Source organism: Somniosus microcephalus, chromosome 28, assembly GCF_052327205.1.
Source record: "Somniosus microcephalus isolate GS21.2 chromosome 28, FLI_Smic_1.0, whole genome shotgun sequence".
In the NCBI taxonomy this organism is placed as follows: Eukaryota; Metazoa; Chordata; class Chondrichthyes; order Squaliformes; family Somniosidae; genus Somniosus; species Somniosus microcephalus.
The window spans coordinates 24987094-25013233 of NC_141014.1; the positions used below are offsets into that span (position 1 = coordinate 24987094).

The 26140-nt window shown below is 50.7% G+C and overlaps 1 protein-coding gene across 4 annotated transcripts in view; it reads right to left on the minus strand.

The window, feature by feature from the left end:
- Window positions 1-19394: 19394 nt before the first annotated feature.
- Window positions 19395-26140, minus strand: part of LOC147099456 (cytokine receptor common subunit beta-like) — a 63571-nt gene continuing 56825 nt past the window's right edge. For 3 of the 4 annotated variants that reach the window (XM_085969627.1, XM_085969628.1, XM_085969626.1), the window contains exon 14: window positions 19395-21417. In XM_085969627.1, coding sequence (XP_085825753.1) covers window positions 20124-21417 — 1294 coding nt within the window. In that variant the 3' untranslated portion in view covers window positions 19395-20123. The remainder of the gene's footprint in view (window positions 21418-26140) is intronic. The other variant, XM_085969630.1, reaches the window with a different exon arrangement.

Below are 26140 nucleotides of genomic sequence, written 5' to 3' on the forward strand. Positions count from 1 at the left end.
CCTGGTGTTGTGTGACTTCTTACGTTTTGGAACCAACCAGGGAACAGGCCGCACTGAATTTACGGACCAGAATTAGTTAACAGTCTGAAGGCAAGGGAGTATCTTGTGAGTAGGTAGGTCCTGGTGGGGTGGGAGGGGGCGAGGCTGGGGGGGAACGAGTCTGAGGGGGGGGGCGGGTGCGGCTGAGGGGAGTGAGGCTGAGGGGGTGAGGCTGAGGGGAGTGAGGCTGAGGGAGTGAGGCTGAGGGAGTGAGGCTGAGGGGGTGAGGCTGAGGGGGTGAGACTGAGGGGGAGAAGCTGAGGGGAGTGAGGCTGAGAGAGTGAGGCTGAGGGAGTGAGGCTGAGGGGGAGAAGCTGAGGGGGTGAGACTGGGGGAGTGAGGCTGAGGGAGTGAGGCTGAGGGGGTGAGGCTGAGGGGGTGAGTCTGAGGGGGTGAGACTGAGGGGGTGAGGCTGAGGGAGTGAGGCTGAGGGAGTGAGGCTGAGGGGGTGAGGCTGAGGGGGTGAGACTGAGGGGGAGAAGCTGAGGGGAGTGAGGCTGAGAGAGTGAGGCTGAGGGAGTGAGGCTGAGGGGGAGAAGCTGAGGGGGTGAGGCTGAGGGGGTGAGGCTGAGGGGGTGAGACTGGGGGAGTGAGGCTGAGGGAGTGAGGCTGAGGGGGTGAGGCTGAGGGGGTGAGTCTGAGGGGGTGAGACTGAGGGGGTGAGGCTGAGGGAGTGAGGCTGAGGGGGAGGGGCTGAGGGAGTGAGACTGGGGGAGTGAGGCTGAGGGAGTGAGGCTGAGGGGGTGAGGCTGAGGGGGTGAGGCTGAGGGGGTGAGTCTGAGGGGGAGAAGCTGAGGGGAGTGAGGCTGAGAGAGTGAGGCTGAGGGAGTGAGGCTGAGGGAGTGAGGCTGAGGGGGTGAGGCTGAGGGGGTGAGACTGAGGGGGAGAAGCTGAGGGGAGTGAGGCTGAGAGAGTGAGGCTGAGGGAGTGAGGCTGAGGGAGTGAGACTGGGGGAGTGAGGCTGAGGGAGTGAGGCTGAGGGGGTGAGGCTGAGGGGGTGAGGCTGAGGGAGTGAGGCTGAGGGGGTGAGGCTGAGGGGGTGAGACTGAGGGGGTGAGGCTGAGGGGGTGAGGCTGAGGGGGTGAGACTGAGGGGGTGAGACTGAGGGAGTGAGGCTGAGGGGGTGAGGCTGAGGGGGTGAGACTGAGGGGGAGAAGCTGAGGGGAGTGAGGCTGAGAGAGTGAGGCTGAGGGAGTGAGGCTGAGGGAGTGAGGCTGAGGGAGTGAGGCTGAGGGGGTGAGGCTGAGGGGGTGAGACTGAGGGGGAGAAGCTGAGGGGAGTGAGGCTGAGAGAGTGAGGCTGAGGGAGTGAGACTGGGGGAGTGAGGCTGAGGGAGTGAGGCTGAGGGGGTGAGGCTGAGGGGGAGAAGCTGAGGGGAGTGAGGCTGAGGGAGTGAGGCTGAGGGGGTGAGACTGGGGGAGTGAGGCTGAGGGGGCGAGGCTGAGGGAGTGAGGCTGAGGGGGTGAGTCTGAGGGGGTGAGGCTGAGGGAGTGAGGCTGAGGGGGTGAGGCTGAGGGGGTGAGACTGAGGGGGAGAAGCTGAGGGGAGTGAGGCTGAGGGAGTGAGGCTGAGGGGGTGAGACTGGGGGAGTGAGGCTGAGGGAGTGAGGCTGAGGGGGTGAGGCTGAGGGGGTGAGTCTGAGGGGGTGAGACTGAGGGAGTGAGGCTGAGGGAGTGAGGCTGAGGGGGAGGGGCTGAGGGAGTGAGACTGGGGGAGTGAGGCTGAGGGAGTGAGGCTGAGGGGGTGAGGCTGAGGGGGTGAGTCTGAGGGGGAGAAGCTGAGGGGGTGAGGCTGAGGGAGTGAGGCTGAGGGGGAGGGGCTGAGGGAGTGAGACTGGGGGAGTGAGACTGAGGGAGTGAGGCTGAGGGGGAGGGGCTGAGGGAGTGAGACTGGGGGAGTGAGGCTGAGGGGGAGAAGCTGAGGGGGTGAGGCTGAGGGGGTGAGGCTGAGGGGGTGAGGCTGAAGAAGTGAGACTGAGGGGGTGAGGCTGAGGGAGTGAGGCTGAGGGGGGGGGGCTGAGGGAGTGAGACTGGGGGAGTGAGGCTGAGGGGAGTGAGGCTGAGGGGGTGAGGCTGAAGAAGCGAGGCTGAGGGGGAGGGGCTGAGGGAGTGAGACTGGGGGAGTGAGGCTGAGGGGAGTGAGGCTGAGGGGGTGAGGCTGAAGAAGCGAGGCTGAGGGGGCGAGACACACGCACACACACAGATAAGCAGAACAGTCTCCCGCCCGAAGTCGGTGTGAGTTATGTCAGGGCCGGCGGATGGGAGCAATAATCGGCCGAGAGACAAATCCTGCTGGTCGGTCACCTCAACTCAACCCAACTCCTGCTAGTGGGTCAAATATATAAACTTGCAGCTAGTAAGTCCGGCACGCTGCATCAGATGGCAAGTCAGCAGCAAATTTAATAATTTAATTCTCTCAGTATTTATTTACTGCTGCTAATATTGAGAGCTTGCTATGTGTGTCGCAGGGTTTGCAATTTTTTCTAATACGAAAGCAAGATACTGCGGATGCTGGAAACACTCAGCAGGTCAGGCAGCATCTGTGGAGAGAGAACCAGAGTTAATGTTTCAGGCCGGTGACCTGTCATCAGATCTGGAAGAAGTTAGAGATGGAACAGGTTTTTAAGCAAGTGCAGAGCCAGGGAAAGAGGGGAGGGGAGGAAAGAACAAAAGGGAAGGTCTGTGATTTTTTTTTTATTATTCATTCCTGGGATGACCTTCAACCACCACAACCATCTTCCTTTGTGCTAGGTATGACTCCTGCCAGTGGAGAGTTTCCCCCCCCGATTCCCATTGACTTCAGTTTTATTAGGGCTCCTTGATGCCACACTCGGTCAAATGCTGCCTTGATGTCAAGGGCAGTCACTCTCACCTCACCTCTGGAATTCAGCTCCTTTGTCTATGTTTGGACCAAGGCTGTAATGAGGTCAGGAGCCGAGTGGTCTTGGCGGAACACAAACTGGGCATCAGTGAGTAAGTGCCGCTTGATAGCACTGTCGACGACACCTTCCATCACTTTGCTGATGATTGAGAGTAGACTGATGGGGCGGTAATTGGCTGGATTGGATTTGTCCTGCTTTTTGTGGACAGGACATACCTAGGCAGTTTTCCACATTGACCGATAGATGCCAGTGTTGTAGCTGTACTGGAACAGCTTGGCTAGATGTGCGGCTAGTTCTGGAGCACAAGTCTTCAGCACGATAGTCGGGATGTTGTCGGGGCCTTTGTTGTATCCAGTGCACTCAGCCATTTCTTGATATCACGTGGAGTGAATTGAATTGGCTGAAGACTGGCTTCTGTGATGGTGGGGTCCTCAGGAGGAGGCCGATATCGATCATCCACTCGGCACTACTGGCTGAAGATGGTTGCAAACGCTTCAGCCTTGTCTTTTGCACTCACGTGCTGGGCTCCACCATTATTGAGGATGGGGATATTCATGGAGCCTCCTCCTCCTGTTAGTTGTTTAATGGTCCACCACCATTCATGACTGGATGTGGCAGGACTGCAGAGCTTTGATCTGATCCCTTGATTGTGGGATCGCTTAGCTCTGTCTGTAGCATGCTGCTTCTGCTTTTTAGCATGCGTGCAGTCCTTTTAGGTATGCCTGGTGCTGCTCCTGGCATGTTCTTCTACACTCCTTATTGACCCAGAGTTGGCCCCCTGGCTTGATTGTAATGGGAGAATGAGGGATATGCCGGGCCATGAGGTTACAGATTGTGGTGGAATACAATTCTGTTGCTGCTGATGGCCCACAGCGCCTCATGGATGCCCAGTTTTGAGCTGCTAGATTTGTTTTGAATCTATCCCATTTAGCACAGTGGTAGTGCCACACAACACGATGGAGGGTGTCCTCAGTGTGAGGACGGGACTTCGTCTCCACAAAGACTGTGCGGTGGGCACTGCTACCAATGCTGTCATGGGCAGATGCATCTGCGACAGGTAGATTGGTGAGGACGAGGTCAAGTAGATTTTTCCCTCGTGTCAGTTCTCTCACCACCTGTCGCAGGCCCAGACTGGCAGCTATGTCCTTCAGGACTTAGGCCAGCTCAGTCAGTAGTGGTGCTACCTGTTGCGTTTGCAAAGATAATCCAGAGACCGTAAGCAGAGTGCAGTTCATGCTGCTTTTATAATGGCTGCCACACACACACGCTTTCAGGCACAAGCAATCGAATACCTATACACAATACAATGATAACAGCACTATCAAACTCCATGTGCTCAGGCCGAGGCAATCGAGTATCTATCACCAATGTCAGACATGACATTTCCTCCCCCCTCACAGAATTTCAAACATGAAATGTAGTGACAAAGTCCTGTAGGTGGCCAGGGCGAGAACGTGTACGAACAGGCCGAGGTGCAGACTGGTGAAGAGCAGGCCGAAGTGGGGACTGGTGAGGAGCAGGCTGAGGCACAACATCTGCTTGGGGGTTGGCTGGCTGAGCCACATTTGCATCCCGCCACTCTGGGGGTAAGGCTTGGGGGTTAGGTCCGTATAATCCCGCATCAGGGGGTGCTGGCACCTTCCGAAGGCGGCTGGCATGCCACCGAGAGCCGTCATTGAGGCAGAAAGTGGCTGGTCCAAGTTGGCGGCTGATTTGGAGAGGGGAGGACCAGAATGACGCCATCTTATTGTTGCAGTGAGGCCTGCGGACTCTGACCCAATCGGACACTGAGATGTTGGGCGCCTTGGCCCTCTTCGACTGGTCGAAGCGGAGTTTCATCTTCTCCTGCTGTCTAGCGACTGTGGCTTGAGCCGGTGGAGCAGGGCTCTGAGCTAGCGAGGGGCGGAGCCTGCCAAGGGGCAGCATGAGCTCACGGCCTAGCATGAGGGATGCGGGTGAGACCCCTGTAGTGGAATGCTGGGAGGCTCTGTAGTGCAGCAGTGTGTGGAGGAGGGCCTTGTCAAATGCACACCCCTGGGATAGGTGTGCTCTGAGGCCATTTTTCAGTGTCTGGTTAAAACGCTCCACCCCCCCATTTGGCTCGGGGTGGTAGTACGCTGTGCGTATGTGACGGATGCCCTTGCTCTCAAGGTAAGAGGAGAGTTCCGAAGAGACCATTTGGGGGCCATTGTCTGTGGTGATGGCCTTTGGATGCCCCCAGCGGGAGAAGAGGGACTCAAGGATATCAATGATGACCCGAGAGGTGACGGAGCCCACGGCAGTGACCTCTGGCCATTTTGAGTGAAGGTCATAGGTCACCACTAGGAACCGTTGATGGTGGGGGACACCATGGATCTCCCCGCAGGCGTCCAGCTGCAGGTGCTCCCAGGGCTGAGAGGGCCAGGCAAGGGGTTGCAGGGGTGGAGGAGCTTGGTGGCCAGTCTTGCCACTTACAAGGCAGGCTGCACAGTCCTTGACCAGGGCCTCGATTTCCCTGTCGATACCCGGCCACCACACTAGGTCTCGGCATCGTTGTTTGAGCTTCACGATGCCCAAGTGGCCCTCATGCGCCATGGATAAAACACGCGCACGAAGGGCACTTGGGACCACAGTGCAGAGCCCACGTGCAACACAGGAGTCATTCCAGCAAGAGAGCTCCTCTTTAACTCTGGAGTAGGCAGACAGTTCCTCAGGCACCTTGCGAGGCCAGCCATCTCTGATGAAGGTGCACAGCTGGGAGAGGGCTGGATCCTGTTCAGAGGCCTCTTTGAGCTCCTGGAGAGAGACTGTGGTTTGGAGAGGCGTGTGCAGCATCTGGACGATATCCTGTTCCACATGGTCAGACCCGACGAGTGGGGCTGGGGCAGAGACAGTGCGGGAGAGCAGATCTGCAACAACATTGTCACGTCCTGGTGTGAACTGGAGACTGAAATTGTATTGGCGGAGGCGGTCAGACCAGCGGTGTAGACGCAGTGGTCTGTGGCCCATGCTGGATGTTGACAGCAGGGCAGTGAGAGCCTGGTGATCTGTTCGCAGGGTGAAGGCACGGCCATACATATACAGGTGCCACCGCTCACATGCCCAGATGCACGCCAGCGCCTCACGCTCGCCTACTGAGTACTTCTGTTCGGTGGGGCTGAGGGCTCGGGAGGCAAAGGCGATTGGTTTCTCCACTCCATTCTGTATCTGCGATAACACCGCCCCCACAGCTGCAGCGGACGCGTCGCAGGTGACGAGGTTGGGGCTGGCGACGTCAAAGTGAGCCAACACTGGAGGCGACGTGAGCTGCAATTTGAGGGAGCGAACAGCTTCCTTACAGGCTTGTGACCACACCCAGGGCTCATCCTTTCGCAGGAGCTGGCGCAATGGGGCTGTGGTGGCTGAGTACTGGGGCAAAAACTTCAGGTAGTACCCAGTCATGCCAAGGAAGGAGGCAACCTGTGCTGCAGAGCTGGGTTCTGGGATGCTGTGAATGGCATCCACGATTGACTGGAGTGGGGATACACCGTCAGCCGACAAGCGAAACCCCACAAATTCGATCTCTGAAACAGCAAAGACACACTGTTCGCCATTCAGTGTGAGCTTGTGTTTTGCTAGAGCCGTGAAAACTCTGCGAAGGCGTTCGTCATGACTGGAGGTCGAGGGCCCTGCACGACGATGTCATCCAGGTAGCTGGCCACCCCAGGAATGCCCGCAAGCACAGAGGACATCACCTTTTGGAAGCAGCTGGGTGCAGAGCTAAGTCCAAATGGCATCCTGGTGTACCGAAAGACGCCAGCATGTGTCACAAAAGCAGTGAGGTCCCTGCTGCTGGGGTGGAGGGGAACCTGTAGATAGCCCTGTCGAAGGTCCAGTTTCGAAAACAGGATGGAACCATAGAACTGCGCTGTGAGTTCCTCTGACGTGGGCAGTGGATATTTGTCAGGGATTATGGCCTTATTCACTGCTCGAAGATCGACACAGACGCGTAGACCACCTGACTTTTTCGTTGCGACCACCAGGTTGGAGACCCATGGGGAGGCATCAACTGGTTCGATGATGCCAGCTTCCAGTAGCTGCTTTAGTTCAGCTGTGACCCCGTCACGGAGAGCAAGCGGGATGCGGCGCAATGGCTGAATGACAGGGGTAATGGTGGAGTCAACCATGGGCTGGTGGGTGAAGGCAGTCAGGCAGCCCAGACCCTCGAAGAGTGCTGGCCATGTTTGGCGCCACGGTGAGGCGACGTGCAGAATCGCAGACCCGCCGGTGTCCAAGAGAGAAAAACCCAGGTCAGTGAAAAGATCCAGTCCCATCAGGTTAGCTCCTTGGCGTGCCACATGAAAACAAAAATCTGGCAAAACTTTTGTTCCATAGCGTACAGTGAGGTTGACTGAGCCCACTAGTCTAATTTTCGAATTACCATACCCGCAAAGGGCAGTGGAGGGCGCAGAGAGTGGCAGGGAGCTGAAAAAGCGTTTGAATGTGTCCACATTCAGCAGTGAGATGCTGGCACCGGTATCCAATAACAGAGGGATGCACACATCATTCAGGTTAATTGTGCATGACTTGAAAGCCACTACTGGCCCAGAGCTCACGTTGTGAATTATAGGCCAACTGCTTGAGGACTGAGAGTGTTCATCTGTAGCAACAGGGGCAGAGCGGCAGACCTTGGCAAAGTGATTTTGTTTTCCACAATTGCGACAGGCTTGGCCGCGCGCGGGGCAATTCTGCGCTCTGGTAGCATTTGAACGAGATCCGCAGTTTCCACACTGTTGCCGCGGTAGCGCGCGTTGCTGCCATCGCGCGAGCATTACCGTGTCAGGGCTGTCGGGGCCGAGGGCACCGTCACTGGGTGTGTGTGCTAGTTTCGCTGCACATTCGGCTGCAGACTCCACTTGAAAGGCAATGTTGACTGCCTGTGACAACGATAGATCGTCGGACTCGAGTAACAGTCTTTCACGCACTCTCACGTTGTTGGTGTGCTCTATTAGTTGATCACGCACCATCTCATCTTATAGCGCATCTAACTTGCATGAGCTAGCTAACCCCCTCAAATTACCCACATATTGATGCACCGACTCGCCGGGAAGTTGGTGACGCTGTCTAAAAATGAATCGCCGCAGGAGGGCACTTTGTGGGGCAGAGAAGTGTGTGCTTAACAGAGCCACAGCCTCATCATACGTTTGAATTGAGTCTGCTGTGCATAATGTCCCAAGAACACGCTGGCCCTCCGCTCCCAAGCAATGTGATAACAGTGCCTTTTTCCGAGCCGTACTCACAGTTTCTAGTCCAAGAGCAATGAGGTAGGTTTCAAAGGACTGTAACCAGCGAACCCATGGGATCGGGGGCTCACCTGGTAGTGCAAGGAAGGGAGGAGGTGGTGGAAGAGAGATTTCAGCCATCCTTGTCGCCAAATGTTGCGTTTGCAAAGATAATCCAGAGACCGTAAGCAGAGTTCAGTTCATGCTGCTTTTATAATGGCTGCCACACACACACACTTTCAGGCACAAGCAATCGAATACCTATACACAATACAATGATAACAGCACTATCAAACTCCATGTGCTCAGGCCGAGGCAATCGAGTACCTATCACCAATGTCAGACATAACACTACCGAGCCACTCTTGGTGATGGACATTGAAGTCCTCCACCCAGAGTACATTCTGTGCCCTTGCTACTCTCAGTGCTTCTTCCAAGTGGTGTTCAACATGGAGGAGTACTGATTCATCAGCTGAGGGAGGGCAGTAGCTGGTAATCACCAGGAGATTTCCTTGCCCATGCTTGACCTGAAGCCATGAGACTTGCAGAGACAATGTTGAGGACTCCCAGGGCCACTCCTTCCCGACTGTATACCACTGTGCTGCCACCCCAGTGGGTCTGTCCTGCCGGTGGGACAGGACGTACCCAGGGATGGTGATAGAGGAGTACGGGACATTGGCTGAAAGTTATGATTCTGTGAGTATGACTGTGTCAGGCTGTTGCTTCACTAGTCTGTGGGACAGCTCTCCCAATTTTGGCACAAGCCCCTGGATGTAGGTGAGGAGGACTTTGCAGGGTCGACAGGGCTGGGTGTGTCGTTGCAGTTTTTGTAGCCAGTGCCCAGGTCAATGCCATGTGGTCTGTCTTTTTTCATTCTTATTATTATTTGTAGTGGTTTGTTACAACTGAGTGGCTTGTTAGGCCATTTCAGAGGGCAGTTAAGAGTCAACCACATTGCTGTGGGTCTGGAGTCACGTAGAGGCCAGACTGGGTAAGGACGGCAGTTTTCCTTCCCTAAAGGACATTAGTGAGCCAGATGGGTTTTGAACTCACATCTTTGGATCATTAGTCCAGGCCCCTGGATTACTAGCCTAGTGACATTACCACTATGCTACCGTTCCCGGAGGACGGCAGGAGAGATTAAAAGACAAAAGGGATGATCCGAACATATGAACAGACAAATTAGGAGCAGGAGTCGGCCACTCGGCCCCTCGAGCCTGCTCCGCCATTCAATAAGATCATGGCTGATCTGATTACTCCACATTCCCGCCTATCCCCCGATAACCTTTCACCCCCCTTGCTTACCAAGAATCTATCTACCTCTGCCTTAAAAATATTCAAAGGCTCTGCTTCCACCGCCCTCTGAGGAAGAGAGTTCCAAAGACTCACGACCCTCTGTAAGAAAAGATTCCTCCTCATCTCTGTCTTAAATGGGCGACCCCTTATTTTTAAACAGTGACCCCTAGTTCTAGATTCTCCCACAAGAGGAAACATCCTCTCCACATCCACCCTGTCCAGACCCCTCAGGATCTTATATGTTTCAATCAAGTCACCTCTTACTCTTCTAAACTCCAGCGGATACAAGCCTAGCCTGTCCAAACTTTCCTCATAGGACAACCCGCCCATTCCAGGTATTAGTCTAGTAAACCTTCTCTGAAATAGCTGCAACGCATTTACATCCTTCCTTAAATAAGGAGACCAATACTGTACACAGTACTCCAGATGTGGTCTCACCAATGCCCTGTATAACTGAAGCATAGCCTCCCTACTTTTGTATTCAATTCCCCTCGCAATAAACAATAACATTCTATTAGCTTTCCTAATTACTTGCTGTATCTGCATAGTAAACGTTTGTGATTCATGCACCAGGACACCCAGATCCCTCTGCATCTCAGAGCTCTGCAATCTCCCACCATTTAGATAATATACTTCTTTTTTATGATAGTGCAAGGTGAAAGGAGATGGTAATGGGACAAGTAAAGAAACAAAAGATGGGTCCAGAATAGATGTAAATGGGTATAGCAGAACCATCAACCGCTGCCATCTGAAAATATAGGGGCCGAGGTTATGATCTGAAATTGTTAAACTCGATGTTGAGTCCAGAAGGCTGTAAAGTGCCTAATTGAAAGATGAGGTGCTGTTCCTCGAGCTTACATTGAGCTTCATTGGAACAGTGTAAGAGGCCGAGGACAGAGAGGTCAGAGTGGAAGTGGAGCGGAGAATTAAAGTGACGGGCAACCGGAAGCTCGGGATCACGCTTGCAGACTGAACAGAGGTGTTCCGCAAAGCGGTCACCCAATCTGCGTTTGGTCCCCCCAAAGTAGAGGAGGCCGCATCGTGAGCAGTGAATACAGTATACTAAATTGAGAGATGTACAAGTAAATCGCTGTTTCACTTGGAAGGGGTGTTTGGGGCCCTGGATGGTGGGAAGGGAGGAGGTAAAAGGGCAGGTGTTGCATCTCCTGCGTTTGCACGGGAAAATGCTGTGGGAAGGGAGGGGGTGTTGGGGGTGAGAGCGGAGTGGACCAGGGTGTCGTGGAGGGAGCGGTCCCTTTGGAATGCTGAAAGGGAAGGGGAGGACACGATGCATTTGGTGGTGGGATCACGCTGGAGGTGGCGGAAATAGCAGAGGATGATCCGTTGAATGTGAAGGCCGGTGGGGTGATAGGTGAGGACATGGGGAACCTTATCGTGGTTCTGGGAGGGAGGGGAAGGGGTGAGAGCAGAAGTGCGGGAAATAGAATGGACACGGTCGAGGGCCAAGTCAACCACGGTAGAGGGGAATCCTCAGTTGAGGAAAAAGGAAAACATATCGGAAGCACTGGTATGGAAGGTGGCAACGTTAGAATAGATGCAGTGGAGATGGAGAAACTGGGAGAATGGAATAGAGTCCTTACAGGCAGCGGGGTGGGAGGAAGTGTAGTCCAGGTAGCTGTGGGAGTCAGTGGGCTTATAGTGGATGTTTGTCAATAACCTATCCCCAGAGATGGAGACAGAGCAGTCCCTTCCCTTCCTCGACTTCTCCTTTCAGCCCCGCCGCGGGCCAAGGGCTCAGCCATGCCCCTGCCAAGATTAAGAACATAACATAAGAACATAAGAAATAGGAGCAGGAGTAGGCCATTTGGCCCCTCGAGCCTGCTCTGCCATTCAATAAGACCATGCCTCTGCAAGATCCTGCAAATCCATTGGCAGGATAGGCGCACCAACGTCAGTGTTCTTGCTCAGGCCAACATCCCCAGCATCGAAGCTTTGACCACGCTCAATCAGCTCCGATGGACGGGTCACATTGTTCGCATGCCCGATACGAGACTCCCAAAACAAGCGCTCTACTTGGAGCTCCGGCACGGCAAGAGAGCCCCAGGTGGGCAGAGGAAATGCTTCAAGGACACCCTCAAAGCCTCCTTGAAAAAGTGTAACATCCCCATCGACACATGGGAATCCCTGGCCCAAGACCGCACAAAGTGGAGGAGAAGCATCCGGGAAGGCGCCGAACACCTCGAGTCTCTTCGCTGGGAGCAAGCGGAAGCCAAGCGCAGGCAGCGCAAGGTGCGCACGTTAACCCAAGCACCCCACCCACCCACCCCTTCAACCACCGTCTGCCCCACCTGTGACAAAGACTGTAGGTCCCGCATTGGACTCATCAGTCACCTGAGAACTCATTTTTAATGTGGAAGCAAGTCATCCTCGGTTCCGAGGGACTGCCTAAGAAGAAGGGAGAAGAAGGCTGATCTGATCTTGGCTTCAACTCCACTTCCCGGCTGTACTGTTCCCTCCAAGGGGGTGAGGTGAGACTCAGAATAGGAGATGTGCCTCGTTATTGGTGCAGATTGTTGGTAGGTGAATGACTGGGGGTGCGGGTCATGCATTGAGCAGTGGGTGAGGCTAGTGGTGCAGTTGGTGGTGCAGATGACCAGTGGTCTGAGGTCTTGAAGCTTCGTTGGGCACTGGTGCCAGGTGGTGGGGGTGACACTGCTGGCAGTGATGGCTTTGGTGATGTAGTCCCACATCCTTCTTTCCAGAGGTCCTCCTGGCCCATGTGAGTAGAGGCCCTCTCTTGCAGCGTTGACCCCCTGCACAAAGCTGGAGTGCTGTGCGCGAGACCCTGGGTGCCCCTTCCCTGGCTCGCTGAGCCATTTGTGTTAGTGCTGAAGTAGCTTTCCCATTTTTTGAGGTTCGGAAGGGAATTCAGCTTTAAGAGCTGAATAATCACATTTGGGAATGCAGTGAAGGTTCACCAGACTGATTCCTGGGATGGCAGGACTGTCGTATGAAGAAAGATTGGGTCGACTAGGCCTGTATTCACTAGAGTTTAGAAGAATGAGAGGGGATCTCATTGAAACGTATAAAATTCTGACAGGGCTCGACAGACTGGATGCAAGGAGGATGTTTCCCCTGGCTGGGGGGTCCAGAACCAGGGGTCTCAGGATACGGGGTAGGACATTTAGGACTGAGATAAGGAGACATTTCTTCACTCAGAGGGTGGTGAACCTGTGGAATTCTCTACCACAGAAGGTTGTGGAGGCCAAGTCACTGAATATATTTAAGAAGGAGACAGATAGATTTCTAGACACAAAAGGCATCAAGGGGTTTGGGGAGAGAGCGGGAATATGGTATTGAGATAGAGGATCAGCCATGATCATATTGAATGGCGGAGCAGGCTCGAAGGGCCGAATGGCCTACTCCTGCTCCTATTTTTCTTTGTTTCTATGTTTTCAATGATAATTTTTTTTGAACGGCAGTAAGGGCTGAAAATTGAATTTTTTTTCACCGCATTTTAATTTTTATTAGCTCTGATTGCGTGGCCCCTTTAATTCATGGCCCCTTTAATTGACCACAATTCCTTGCGAGCTCCACAGCCTCGCTCCCGGAGGCTGTAAGAAGCTCGACTTCATACCGGGACACAAACTTTGCCTCGGAGGTCTCCGCTCATGCCACCAGGAGGGCGTCGCACGGAAGGTTGGAGCTGCGCCACCAATCTCCAGCCCCCACCCACTCGAGACAAACTTATTCTCTTTAGCATTGCGGCCATTTTCAGCGGCTGTTAACTCCCACCGGTCACTTTCATAGAAACATAGAAGCTAGGAGCAGGAGTAGGCCATTCGGCCCCTCAAGCCTGTTCCGCCATTTAATGAGATCATGGCTGATCATCCAAATTCAGTACCCTGTCCCTGCTTTCTCCCCATATCCCTTGATCCCTTTAGCCTTAAGAAATATATCTAACTCCTTCTTGAATATATTTAATGAATTGGCCTCCACTGCCTTCTGTGGTAGAGAATTCCACAGGTTCACCACCCTCTGGGTGAAGAAATTCCTCCTCATCTCTGTCCTAAATGGCTTACCCCTTATCCTTAGACTGTGACCCCTGGTTCTGGACTCCCCGACCATCGGGAACATCCTTCCTGCATCTAGTCTGTCTAGTCCTGTTAGAATTTTATAAGTTTCAATGAGATCCCCTCTCATTCTTCTAAACTCTAGCGAATATAAGCCCAATCGACCCAATCTCTCCTCATACGTCATTCCTGCCATCCCAGGCATTAGTCTGGTGAATCTTCGCTGCACTCCCTCCATGGCAAGAACATCCTTCCTCAGATAAGGCGACCAAAACTGCACACAATACTCAAGGTGTGGTCTCACCAAGGCCCTGTACAACTGCAGCAAGACATCATTGTTCCTGTACTCAAACCCTCTCGCTACGAAGGTCAACATACCATTTGCCTTCTTAACCGCCTGCTGCACCTGCATGCCTACCTTCAGCGACTGGTGCACAAGGACACCCAGGTCTCGTTGCACTTCCGCTTTTTCTAATCCATTGCCATTCAGATAATAATCTGTCTTCCTGTTTTTGCCACCAAAGTGGGTAACACGAATTTCTAACCCATAAGGTTCTGAGGGGGATTGACATGGTAGATACTGTGAGTTTGTTTCCCCTGGCTGGAGAGTCCAGAACCAGGGCTCACAGTCTCAGGATAAGGGGTCGGCCATTTATGACTAAGATGAGGAGGAATTTCTTCATCAGCGGGTTGTGAATCTTTGGAATTCTCTGCCCCAGAGGGCTGTGAATGCTCAGTCGTTGAGTATATTCAAGGCTGAGATCGATAGATTTTGGACTCATGGGGAATCAAGGGATATGGGGATCGGGCAGGAAAGTGGAGTTGAGGTTGAGGAGCCAGGAGGAGACGGGAGTTCTCCTCCAGGCTCCCACAAGGAATCGTCAGGCCTTTCCAGACCCACCCTTCCCATTCGCTCCCATCACCGGCAGCTGTTTGTAGACCTCTCCACCCCCCCCTCCCCCACATCCTCCCAGGACTAACATTATCCCGGGGGACCATTCCTTGGGTCAGTGGCGGAATTAACCACCCGTCCGATTGCCTCCCCCCACCCTCTCTGGGCAGCTTTTACATCATTCCCGTCGGCGGGAGACAATGTGGCGAACGGGAGTCAGAATGGCCTGGGTCTCGCCCCGAGAAAGTCCATGAGGGCTTCCCTGCCGCAAGCCCACCCAGAATCCATCCGGAGTCAAAATCGGGGGCTTCTGTAGGTGTGAAGCTGACAACCACCCTCAACGTTAAATGGCACAGGCTAACTTCAGGCAGCCAAGGGGGAAGCTCCGTAATATCAGCCAGGGTGCAGTACGGGTATGCGTTCATCAGGTGGCTGACCCACTTTACAAGCCTTGATCACCTTCACCATCACAGCAAGGCAGCAGCGAGATACCCTCCAAAAACATTAACATTGTTGGCGGTCTTTTATATTGATGTTTCCTGTCCTGGGCCAATATTTATCCCTGTAATTATGGGACTGGAGTCACATGTAGGTCAGACCAGGTAGGGATGGTAGGTATCCCCTTCTCTGAAGGACATTAGTGAACCAATTGGAACCATTCAATGAGATCATGGCTGATCTGTGGCCTAACTCCGTATACTCGCCTTTGGCCCATATCCCTTAATACCGTTAAGAACATAATAACATAAGAAATAGGAGCAGGAGTAGGCCATACGGCCCCTCGAGCCTGCTCCGCCATTTAGTAAGATCATGGTTGATCATCGACCTCAACTCCACTTTCCTGCCCGATCTCCATATCCCTCGATTCCCCTAGAGTCCAAAAATCTATCGATCTCAGCCTTGAATATACTCAAAGACTCAGCATTCACAGCCCTCTGGGGCAGAGAATTCCAACGATTCACAGCCCTCTGATTGAAGAAATTCCTCCTCATCTCAGTCGTAAATGGCCGACCCCTTATCCTGAGACTATGCCTCCTAGTTCTAGACACTCCAGCCAGGAGGAAACAACCTCTCAGCATCTATCCTGTCAATCCCCTTCAGAATCTTTTATGCTTCAATGAGATCACCTCTCATTCTTCTAAACTCCAGAGTTGGTTAACAAAAATCTATCAATCTCAGTTTAAAATTAACAATTGATCTAGCATCAATTGCTGTTTGCGGAAGAGAGTTCCAAACTTCTACCATCCTTTGTGTGTAGAAGTGTTTCCTAATTTCACTCCTGAAAGATCTGGCTCTAATTTTTAGACTGTGCCCCCTAGTCCTGGACTCCTCAACCAGCAGAAATAGTTTCTCTTTATCTACCCTATCAGTTCCCAGTAATATCTTGAAAACTTGGATCAAATCATCCCTTAAGCTTCTAAGTTCCAGGGAATAATCACACAGATTTCATGGTCTTTTTCTGGCGCCAGTCCGCAAATTATCAGATTTATTGGAATTCAATTTCACAACTTGCCATGTTGGGATTTGAACTCGCAGGGGTAGACTTTGACTTTGTACGAGTGTGATAGTGAATCGTTGGCCCGTATTACATCTCTTTGCATTGACTTCATTGGAGATGAAAAACAATAGAGGATGTATAACGGGTGGCTGAATCGGTATCGGCCGTTTAACACTCTCAGGACCTCAAACCCAGCACCAAGCTCATGGTCTACAGAGCAGTAGTGATACCCGCCCTGCTGTATGCCTCAGAGACATGGACCATGTACAGCAGGCACCTCAAAGCACTGGAGAGGTACCACCAACGCTGCCTCCGCAAGATCCTGCACATCCATTGGCAGGATAGGCGCACCAATGTCAGTGTTCTTGCTCAGGCCAACATCCTCAGCATTGAAGCTTTGACCACGCTCGATCAGCTCCGATGGACGGGCCACATCGTCCGCATGCCCGATACGAGACTCCCAAAACAAGCGCTCTACTCGGAGCTCTGACACGGCAAGAGAGCCCCAGGTGGGCAGAGGAAACGCTTCAAGGACACCCTCAAAGCCTCCTTGAAAAAGTGCAACACCCCCACTGACACCTGGGAATCCCTGGCCCAAGACCGCACAAAGTGAAGGAGAAGCAGCTGGGAAGCGCCGAACACCTCGCGTCTCTTCGCCGGGAGCAAGCGGAAGCCAAGCGCAGGCAGCGCAAGGAGCGCACGTCAACCCACCCACCCGCCCCCTTCAACCACCGTCTGCCCCACCTGTGACAGAGACTGTAGGTCCCGCATTGGACTCATCAGTCACCTGAGAACTCATTTTTAATGTGGAAGCAAGTCATCCTCGGTTCCGAGGGCCTGCCTAAGAGAGAGAGAGAGAGAGATTCCCTTGTACTACCTTTTCTGTAATGTGGACTATCTTACATAGCTCTGTAAGATTGCCCCTCAGTCACCCCTTTTAAAGTTCATTGATCGATGCTTCTCCAGCCTTTTCTCATAGCTTAGTCCTATCATGCTGAGTTCAGTCTAGTGGCTCTACTCGGGACCACACCATGACTCAAATCTACTCCTTGTGACCATAACTGGATATAATGCTCAAAGTACGATCTGGCCAGAGTGCTGAACTTTACATAAGAACATAAGACGTAGGAGCAGGAGTAGGTCATTTGGCCCCTCGAGCCTGCTCCGCCATTCAATAAGATCATGGCTGATCTGATCTTAGCCTCAACTCCACTTCCCTGCCCGCTCCCCATAACCCTTGACTCCCTTACCGTTCAAAAATCTGTCTCTCTCCACCTTAAATATATTCAGTGACCCAGCCTCCACAGCTCTCTGGGGAAGAGAATTCCAAAGATTCACGACCCTCTGAGAGAAGAAATTCCTCCTCATTTCTGTTTTAAAAGGGTGCCCCCTTATTCTGAAATTATGCCCCCTAGTTCTAGATTCCCCCACGAGGGGAAACATCCTCTCTGCATCTACCCTGTCGAGCCCCCTCAGAATCTTATATGTTTCAATAAGATCCCCTCTCATTCTTCTAAACTCCAATGAGTATAGGCCCAACCTGCTCAACCTTTCCTCATAAGACAACCCCTTCATCTCCGGAATCAACCTCGTGAACCTTCTCTGAACTGCCTCCAATGCAAGTATATCCTTCCTTAAGTAAGGAGACCAAAACTGTATGAAGTACTCCAGGTGTGGTCTCACCAATACCCTCTACAGTTGTAACAGAACTTCCCTACTTTTATACTCCATTTCCTTTGCAATAAAGGCCAACATTCCATTTGCCTTCCTAATTACTTGCTGTACCAGCATGAATTCCTGCCAATTGTACTCCACTGTTTTCATAGATTCATGGAATGATACAGCACAGTAGGAGACCATTCGGCCCATCGTGCCTGTGGTGGCTCTTTGAAAGAGCTGTCCAATTAGTCCCACCCCCTGCTCTTTACCCGTAGCCCTGTAAATTTTTCCAATTCTAGTATTTATCAAATTCCCTTTTGAAAGTTACTATTGAATCTGCTTCCACCACCCTTTCAGGCAGCGCATTCCAGATCACAACACGCTGTGTCAAAAAAAATCCTCATGTCGCCACTGGCTTGTTTTCCAATCATCTTAAATCAGTGTCCTTCTGCCACTGGAAACCGTTTCTCCTTATTGAGTCTATCAAAACCCTTCATGATTTCAACCACCTCTATGTTTGGCTAAATAATTCCACATTCTGTTTGATTTGTGTCCACTAAAACTGCTTGGTCTCTCTCAACTTCATCCTTAAGCTATTTCAAAACCCTTTGTGGAGCTCTTGTGTTGCCCTAGTTTCTTCCTAAAAACTCTCGCCTCTGAGTCAGAGGGTTGTGGTTTCAAGTCCCACTCCAGAGACTTAAAGCACAAAATCGAGGCTGACACTGCAGTGCCAGTGCTGAGGGAGTGCTGCACTGCCGGAGGTGCCGTCTTTCGGATGAGACGTTAAACCGAGGCCCCCTCTGCTCTCTCAGGTGGATCCCATGGCACTATTTGGAAGAGGAGCAGGGGGAGTTCTCCCCGGTGTCCTGGGGCCAATATTTATTTATCCCTCAACCAACTTCACTAAAACAGATTATCTGGTCATTATCACAATGCTGCTTGTGGGAGCTTGCTGTGCGCAAATTGGCTGCCGCGTTTCCTACATTACGACAGTGACTACACTTCAAAAAGTACTTCATTGGCTGTAAAGCGCTTTGGGACGTCCTGAGGTCGTGAAAGGCGCTACATAAATGCAGCACTTTCTTTCTTTTACACTTGCCTGTATTAAATTTCATCTGTCATTGTTCCACCCACTTAAATATTTTGTCCAACACATTTTGTAGTTTCCTAGCTGCCTCCTCCGATTCAACTTGTGGGAGGGGTTGCAAACCATCTCTTTCTTCGATGTCTCCTCTTTTTACCACCGCCTACAAAGGGCGATGTTGAAAACCATGGTGATGTCTTTGATTGGCGGACTCTCCTCTCAGCCAGATGAACACGTCAGAAGGCTATAGAGGCAATACCAATTTAACAATGGCATCAGATGTACAAGAGTCACTGCAGCAACTCGCCAAGGCTTCTCCGACAGCACCTCCCAAACCCGCGACCTCTACCACCTAGAAGGACAAGGGCAGTAGGCGCGTGGGAACACCGCCACCTCCAAGTTCCCCCCCAAGTCACACACCATCCTGACTTGGAAATATATCGGCCGTTCCTTCATCGTCACTGGGTCAAATTCCTGGAACTCCCTCCCTAACAGCACTGTGGGAGTACCTTCACCACACGGACTGCAGCGGTTCAAGAAGGCGGCTCACCACCACCTTCTCGAGGGCAATTAGGGATGGGCAATAAATGGTGGCCTTGCCAGCGACGTCCACATCCCAGGAACAAAAAAAAAGATGGGGTGCCCAGCTGCATCTAACACTGGTGGCCATGACATGCGTTCATGCCCCTTAAAATTTCCAATTGGTGAATGATGCAATATTTGATTTCAACTGGTTTGTTGGGAGAAAGGTATAAATCTGAGGCATTGTAGTCAAGTAGAGGCCTTTTATGAACAAATTTTTACAATGTGCAAAATATAAATTTCCAATTACATTTCAGAATGGTTTTAAAATACTGAAAACCTTTGTGTCTACAAATGATGAAAGTTGTCTAAAAATATATATTTAACTGACATCATGACTATAATTAAACATATTCCGTGAACGGCAAGCTTGCAAGAACGAACGTCATCACTGCAATGTCTGAAATAAACCATCAAAAGAGCTCGGATCCACCTGCTGTGTTGCATTGCTGTACGTCATTTCTAAAAGTCTGGCGTGGCTCATGAAAAAGAAAAAAAAAACAAAAGTCATGCAAAACAGCCCTCTGGTTTCTATACCGGCAGAGTGACCGCAATCTCAATGAACCTGTCCAAGCTCTTGGACCAGGGCAGTGCACCAATAACCTGGCTATCGAGCCAACAGCACGCACGGCTTTCGAGTTTTGCCGGGGCCATGTCTGGCCTGCCATCTGATAGAAGGATAGGTGGACAAGTGCAGGAGGTCCTAACCGTCGAGCAACTCGGAACGGCCGGAGGCTTCCCTGAAGTCAAAATGGAGTCAGGGTCTGAGGATAGGGGGCTGGTTACTAACTACCAGCAAAGAAAAGCTGCTACAGTCACTGCTCCTCCTCCTGTGCCAGGCTCATTTACTTAATAAGCCTCATGCAATTGTTTCTTAGCATAGTTTTCAGCCAAACATGGAGATACAGACTGTGCGGTCTAGGGTAGACGCACGTTATTAATTGTAGTATGGGGAGATTGCAATGGTGGCATCCCTTTTACATCCTTGTGAAAGACCGAATGCTTATTAACTGGCTCAGTATTTGTGAATCCGTTTGTATTTGTAGGACAGGATCCAGGAATGAAGCAATAGTCTCCGATTTGCTGCAGCAGGATTGGCTTAGCTCCTTGCTGGTACAGGATTACATTTATGGCTTCATTCTGCAGAATATTTGGAAGTGGTAGCTCCTGCTTTTTAATTGTAGGTTTCTGGGTGTCAGCTTGAAGCTTAGAAAGGTAAGGTAATTCTGGGGCAGAATCAATGGCCTTCGTCCGAATCAAAGCCTCAGAGCCTATGTTCTGCTGATGACCAGCTGAAAGGCTCTGGTCTACGTGCTTGCCCGATTGAGGCAGTTCGGGAGGAATGCTCGAATGGGCCACTTGTTCCCCAGGTGCAGTTAACACGTAGCTGCTGCCACCTGGTCGCCAGGGCGCAACTGTGGGATTTTCCCGTGAGAGGTCACGGCAGCTTTGTGAGTCTTGCGCATTTTTATCCCTCGCCATTGGAATATTGCACCCGGGCAATGGGTCTCCCTCACAGTTCGAAACTGTTGATTGCTGGCTTGCAAACATGTCTGAACCGGGAACTGGTTGGCTCGAACCGGAGATATCTGCGTCTTTTGTGTGAACATAGCCTGTGATGACCTCTGGTGAAGAGGTTGGGAAGGAATTAGTCAGCGGGGGGCACAGGACATAACTGGAAGTGGATTTGGATGGCTGGTCCAACACTGGTTGGCTTAAACAAGCTCTTGCAGCATCATCAGTGCGAGCATGATAACCAGTTGGACTTGGTGTCAATGGGGAACTGAACGTAGGCTGTGGAGGATTCAGAACATAAACAGAAGTAGGCAAAGGCGGTTTTTGTTCACCATTTGTCGGATCCAATGCTTGTAGACCTTCAGATGAGTTCTGTGGGAGCTTCACATATCCGGGAGCTCCTTGGCTGTGTTCAACATAACTGGCATTTTTGTCGAATCCCTTCTTTAATTCTGAAAGGGAGTTTGGCACAGAAGAGAAATCTTGATAATTGAACAAATATGGACCATCGTAATCGGATGGATCACTCAATGGTGTTAGATGGTTAGGAAATTCTTCTCCAGGAGGTGATACTGTTTCTGTTGCTGTTGCTGTTCCAATCTCTTGATAAAGCTGCTCTTGACCAACACTACCTCTCGTCATCGGAGGGGATGAAATGTTTGGTTTCTCCCCTGTCTGGGTGAATTCTGCTTTTTCCCTGTTGTAGGAATAAGGTAGTCTGTTACAAGACATCCTAGTCATAGAATATCTCTGCCATCAAGTTCCACTTATTTCTGAGACTTAAATACAGTCACAGTACACACAAGGGTCAATTTTACAAATACACACTCTCCATCATTTTCTGTCCATTAATTTTACCGCATGGACAATAGCGGGAAGCTCATCCACACCGATTCTGGCCTCTTGTGCATCCTGATTGGCTTCTGTCCACCATTGACGGTCGTTCCTTCAGCTGCCTAGACCCTAAGCTCTGGAATTTCCTGCCTAAACCTCTTCGCCTCTCCACCTCTCTCTCCCCCTTTAAGACGCTCCTTAAAACCCACCTCTTTGACCAAGCTTTTGGTCACCTGTCCTAATATCTGCTTATGTGGCTCGGCGTCAAATTCTGTTTGATAATCGCTCCTGTGAAACACCTCGGGGCATTCTACTATGTTAAAGGTGCTATATAAATGCAAACTGTTGTTGTTGTTGGCTGAGATCTGCCTTGGGAGGGTTGCCTTTGTAAAATGTACCTTTACGAGAGATGAGGGTGTGGTTGCAAGGTGATATTCTAAGCTTGAGGCTCAGAAGGCAGTTGCGCTTGCTCAAGCTTAGCTCTTGGTTTGCTTTTTGTTAATTTCTACATCTGTGGGTGAATTGTGAGGGACATCAGTGAGAGGGCAAACCCCTAGGATCAGACATAGCGCAGCTTTATTAGCCGAGTAAAGCTCACGCCACACTGCTCTTGCAACGTGCAGTGACCCCAGGCTCAAAAAGAGTAACCACTTCCGCACCCTCCAGTGTTTTCTGTTTCCCTTGCCTGTTGGTTTTGGGGCTTCCATGAGTAAGGTTACCTAGTACCAATCTATAACTGAATAATGGCCACTTCTGAGCTGTGTGCTGAGATGGTGACTACACAAACCCATTGCACTGAGAATCCTGTAAAGCGGCAGATCGTCCGAGAACTTCACCCCATTAATCTACATAGATACATAGATACATAGAAGATAGGAGCAGGAATAGGCCATTCGGCCCTTGGAGCCTGCTCCGCCATTCAATGAGATCATGGCTGATCATCCAAATTCAGTACCCGGTCCCTGCCTTCTCCCCATATCCCTTGATCCCTTTAGCCTTAAGAAATATATCCAACTCTTTCTTGAATATATTTAATGAACTGGCCTCCACCGCCCTCTGTGGCAGAGAATTCCACAGGTTCACCACTCTCTGGGTGAAGAAATTCCTCCTCATTTCAGTCCTAAATGGCTTACCCCTTATCCTTAGACTATGACCCCTGGTTCTGGACTCCCCGGCCATCAGAAACATCCTTCCTGTATCTAGTCTGTCCAGGCCTGACAGAATTTTATAGGTTTCGATGAGATCCCCTCTCAATCTTCTAAACTCCAGTGAGTATAAGCCCAATCGACACAATCTCTCCTCATACGTCATTCCTGCCATCCCAGGTATCAGCCTGGTGAATCTTCGCTGCACTCCTTCCATGGCAAGAACGTTCTTCCTCAGGTAAGGCAACCCAAACTGCACACAATACTCAAGATGTGGTCTCACCAAGGCCCTGTACAACTGCAGCAAGACATCCTTGTTCTTGTACTCGAACCCTCTTGCTACGAAGGCCAACATACCATTTGCCTTCTTAACCGCCTGCTGCACCTGCATGCTTACCTCGAGCGACTGGTGTACAAGAACACCCAGGTCTCTTTGCACTTCCCCTTCTCCTAATCTATTACCATTCAAATAATAATCTGCCTTCCTGTTTTTGCCACCAAAGTGGATAACCTCACATTTATCCACATTATAGTGCATTTGCCATGTTTCTGCCCAATCACCCAACCTGTCCAAATCGTGCTGGAGTTTCACGACATCCTCCTCACAGCATACCCTCCCCCCCAGCTTTGTGTCGTCTGCAAATTTGGAGATATTACATCCAATTCCCTCGTCCAGATCATTAATATATATTGTGAACAGCTGGGGTCCTAGGACTGATCCTTGCAGTACCCCACTAGTCACTGCCTGCCACTCGGAAAACGACCCGTTTATTCCAATTCTTTGCTTTCTGTCCACCAACCAGTTCTCTATCCAAGTCAATACCTTGCCCCCAATCCCATGTGCCTTAATTTTGCACGCTAATCTCTTATGCGGGACCTTATCGAAAGCCTTCTGAAAGTCCAAATACACCACATCCACTGGTTCTCCCTTATCTATTTTACCAGTTACATCCTCAAAAAATTCCAGTAGATTAGTCAAGCATGATTTACCTTTTGTAAATCCATGTTGACTTTGTCCGATCCAGTCACTGCTTTCCAAGTGCTCTGCTATTACATCTTTTATAATGGACTCTAGCATTTTCCCCACTACCGATGTCAAGCTTACCGGTCTATAATTCCCTGGCTTGTCTCTACCACCTTTTTTGAATAGTGGGGTAACATTAGCTACCCGCCAATGCATGGGTACCGTTCCAGAGTCTATCGAGTTCTGGAAGATGACCAGCAATGCATCTACTATTTCTAGGGCCACTTCCTTAAGTACCCTGGGATGTAGATTATCAGGCCCTGGGGGTTTATCGGCCTTCAGTCCCATCAATTTTCCTAACACCATTTCCCTACAAGTACTGATTTCTTTCAGTTCCATCCTTTCATCAGACCCTATGATCCCCGGCATCTCTGGGAGGTTATTTGTGTCCTCCTTTGTGAAGACAGAACCAAAATATGTATTTAGTTGGTCTGCCATTTCTTTGTTCCCCATTATAAATTCCCCCGATTCTGACTGCAAGGGACCTACGCTTGACTTCACCAATCTTTTTCTCTTCACGTATCTATAAAAGCTTTTACAGTCAGTTTTTATGTTCTCTGCAAGCTTACTCTCATATTCTATTTTCCCTTTCTTAATTAATCCTTTTGTCCTCCTTTGTTGAATCCTAAACTGCTCCCAATCCTCAGGATTATTGCTTTTTCTGGCCAATTTATATGTCCTCTCCTTGGACCTTATGCTATCCCTAATTTCCCTTGTTAGCCACGGTTGGGTCACCTTTTTTGTTTTATTTTTATGCCAAACTGGGATGAACAAATTCTGTAGTTCATCCATTCGGTCTTTGAATGTTTGCCATTGCCTATCCATCGTCAACCCTTTGAGTGCCATTCCCCAATCAATCCTACCCAACTCATTCCTCAGACCATCATAGTTTCCTTTATTTAAATTGAGGACCCTAGTCTCCGAGTCAACTACTTCATTCTCCATCTTAATGAAGAATTCGATCATATTATGATCGCTCCGACCCAAGGGGCCTCTTACAACAAGATTGCTAATTAATCCTTTCTCGTTACATAATACCCAGTCTAAGATGGCCTGATCTCTGGTTGGTTCCTTGACATATTGGTCCAGGAAACCATCCCGTAAACACTCCAGGAATTCCTCCTCTACAGTATTGTTACTCATTTGGTTGGCCCAATCTATATGTAGATTAAAGTCACCCATGATGACTGCTGTGCCCTTATTGCATGCTTCTTTAATTTCTCTTTTAATGCCATCCCCAACCTCCGCCTTACTGTTTGGAGGTCTATAAACCACTCCCACTAACTTTTTTTTCCCCTTAGTATTTCTCAATTCTACCCATACAGATTCCACCTCATCAGAGCTAATATCCTTCATTACAATTGTGTTAATCCCTTCTTTAACCAGTAATGCTACCCCACCTCCCTTTCCTTTTTGCCTATCTTTCCTGAATATCGAATACCCCTGGATGTTGAGTTCCCAGTCCTGGCCTTCCTTGAGCCACGTTTCCGTAATCCCAACCAAATCGTATTTGTTTACTTCTATTTGCGCAGCCAATTCATCCACCTTATTACAAATGCTCCTCGCATTAAGACACAAAGCCTTCAGGCTTGTTTTTTTAACGCTCTTAGACCTATTAGAATTATTATTTACTGTGGCCATGTTTGATTTAAACCATTGATTTCTCTGACTGCCACTTTTGTTTCTCTCCTTCCTATCTTTGCTTTTATCCTTGTTTCCCTTTCCTCTGTCTCCCTGCTCAGGTTCCCAACCCCCTGCCATTTTAGTTGAAACCCTCCCCCACAGCACTAGCAAACACTCCCCCTAGGACATTGGTTCCAGCCCTGCCCAGGTGCAAACCGTCCGGTTTGAACTGGTCCCACCTCCCCCAGAACCGGTTCCAATGTCCCAGGAACTTGAATCCCTCCCCCTGGCACCATTCCTCTAGCCACATATTCATCTGAAGTATCCTTCTATTTCTACTCTGACTAGCACGTGGCACTGGTAGCAATCCTGAGATTACTACCTTTGAGGTCCTGTTTTTTAATTTATCTCCTAACTCCCTATACTCTGCTTTTAGGACCTCATCCCGCTTTTTACCTATATCGTTGGTGCCTATATGCACCACGACAACTGGCTCTTCACCCTCCCCTTCCAAGATGTTCTGGAGTCGCTCGGAGACATCCTTGACCCTTGCACCAGGGAGGCAACACACCATCCTGGAGTCTCGTTTGCGGCCGCAGAAATGCCTATCTATTCCCCTTACAATTGAATCCCCTATTACTATAGCTCTACCCCTCTTTTTCCTCCCATTCTGTGCAGCAGAGCCACCCCTGGTGCCAGGAAGTTGGCTGCTGCTGCCTTCCTCTGATAAGCCATCCCCCCCAACAGTACTCAAAGTGGTGTATCTGTTGGAGAGGGGGATGGCCACAGGGGAC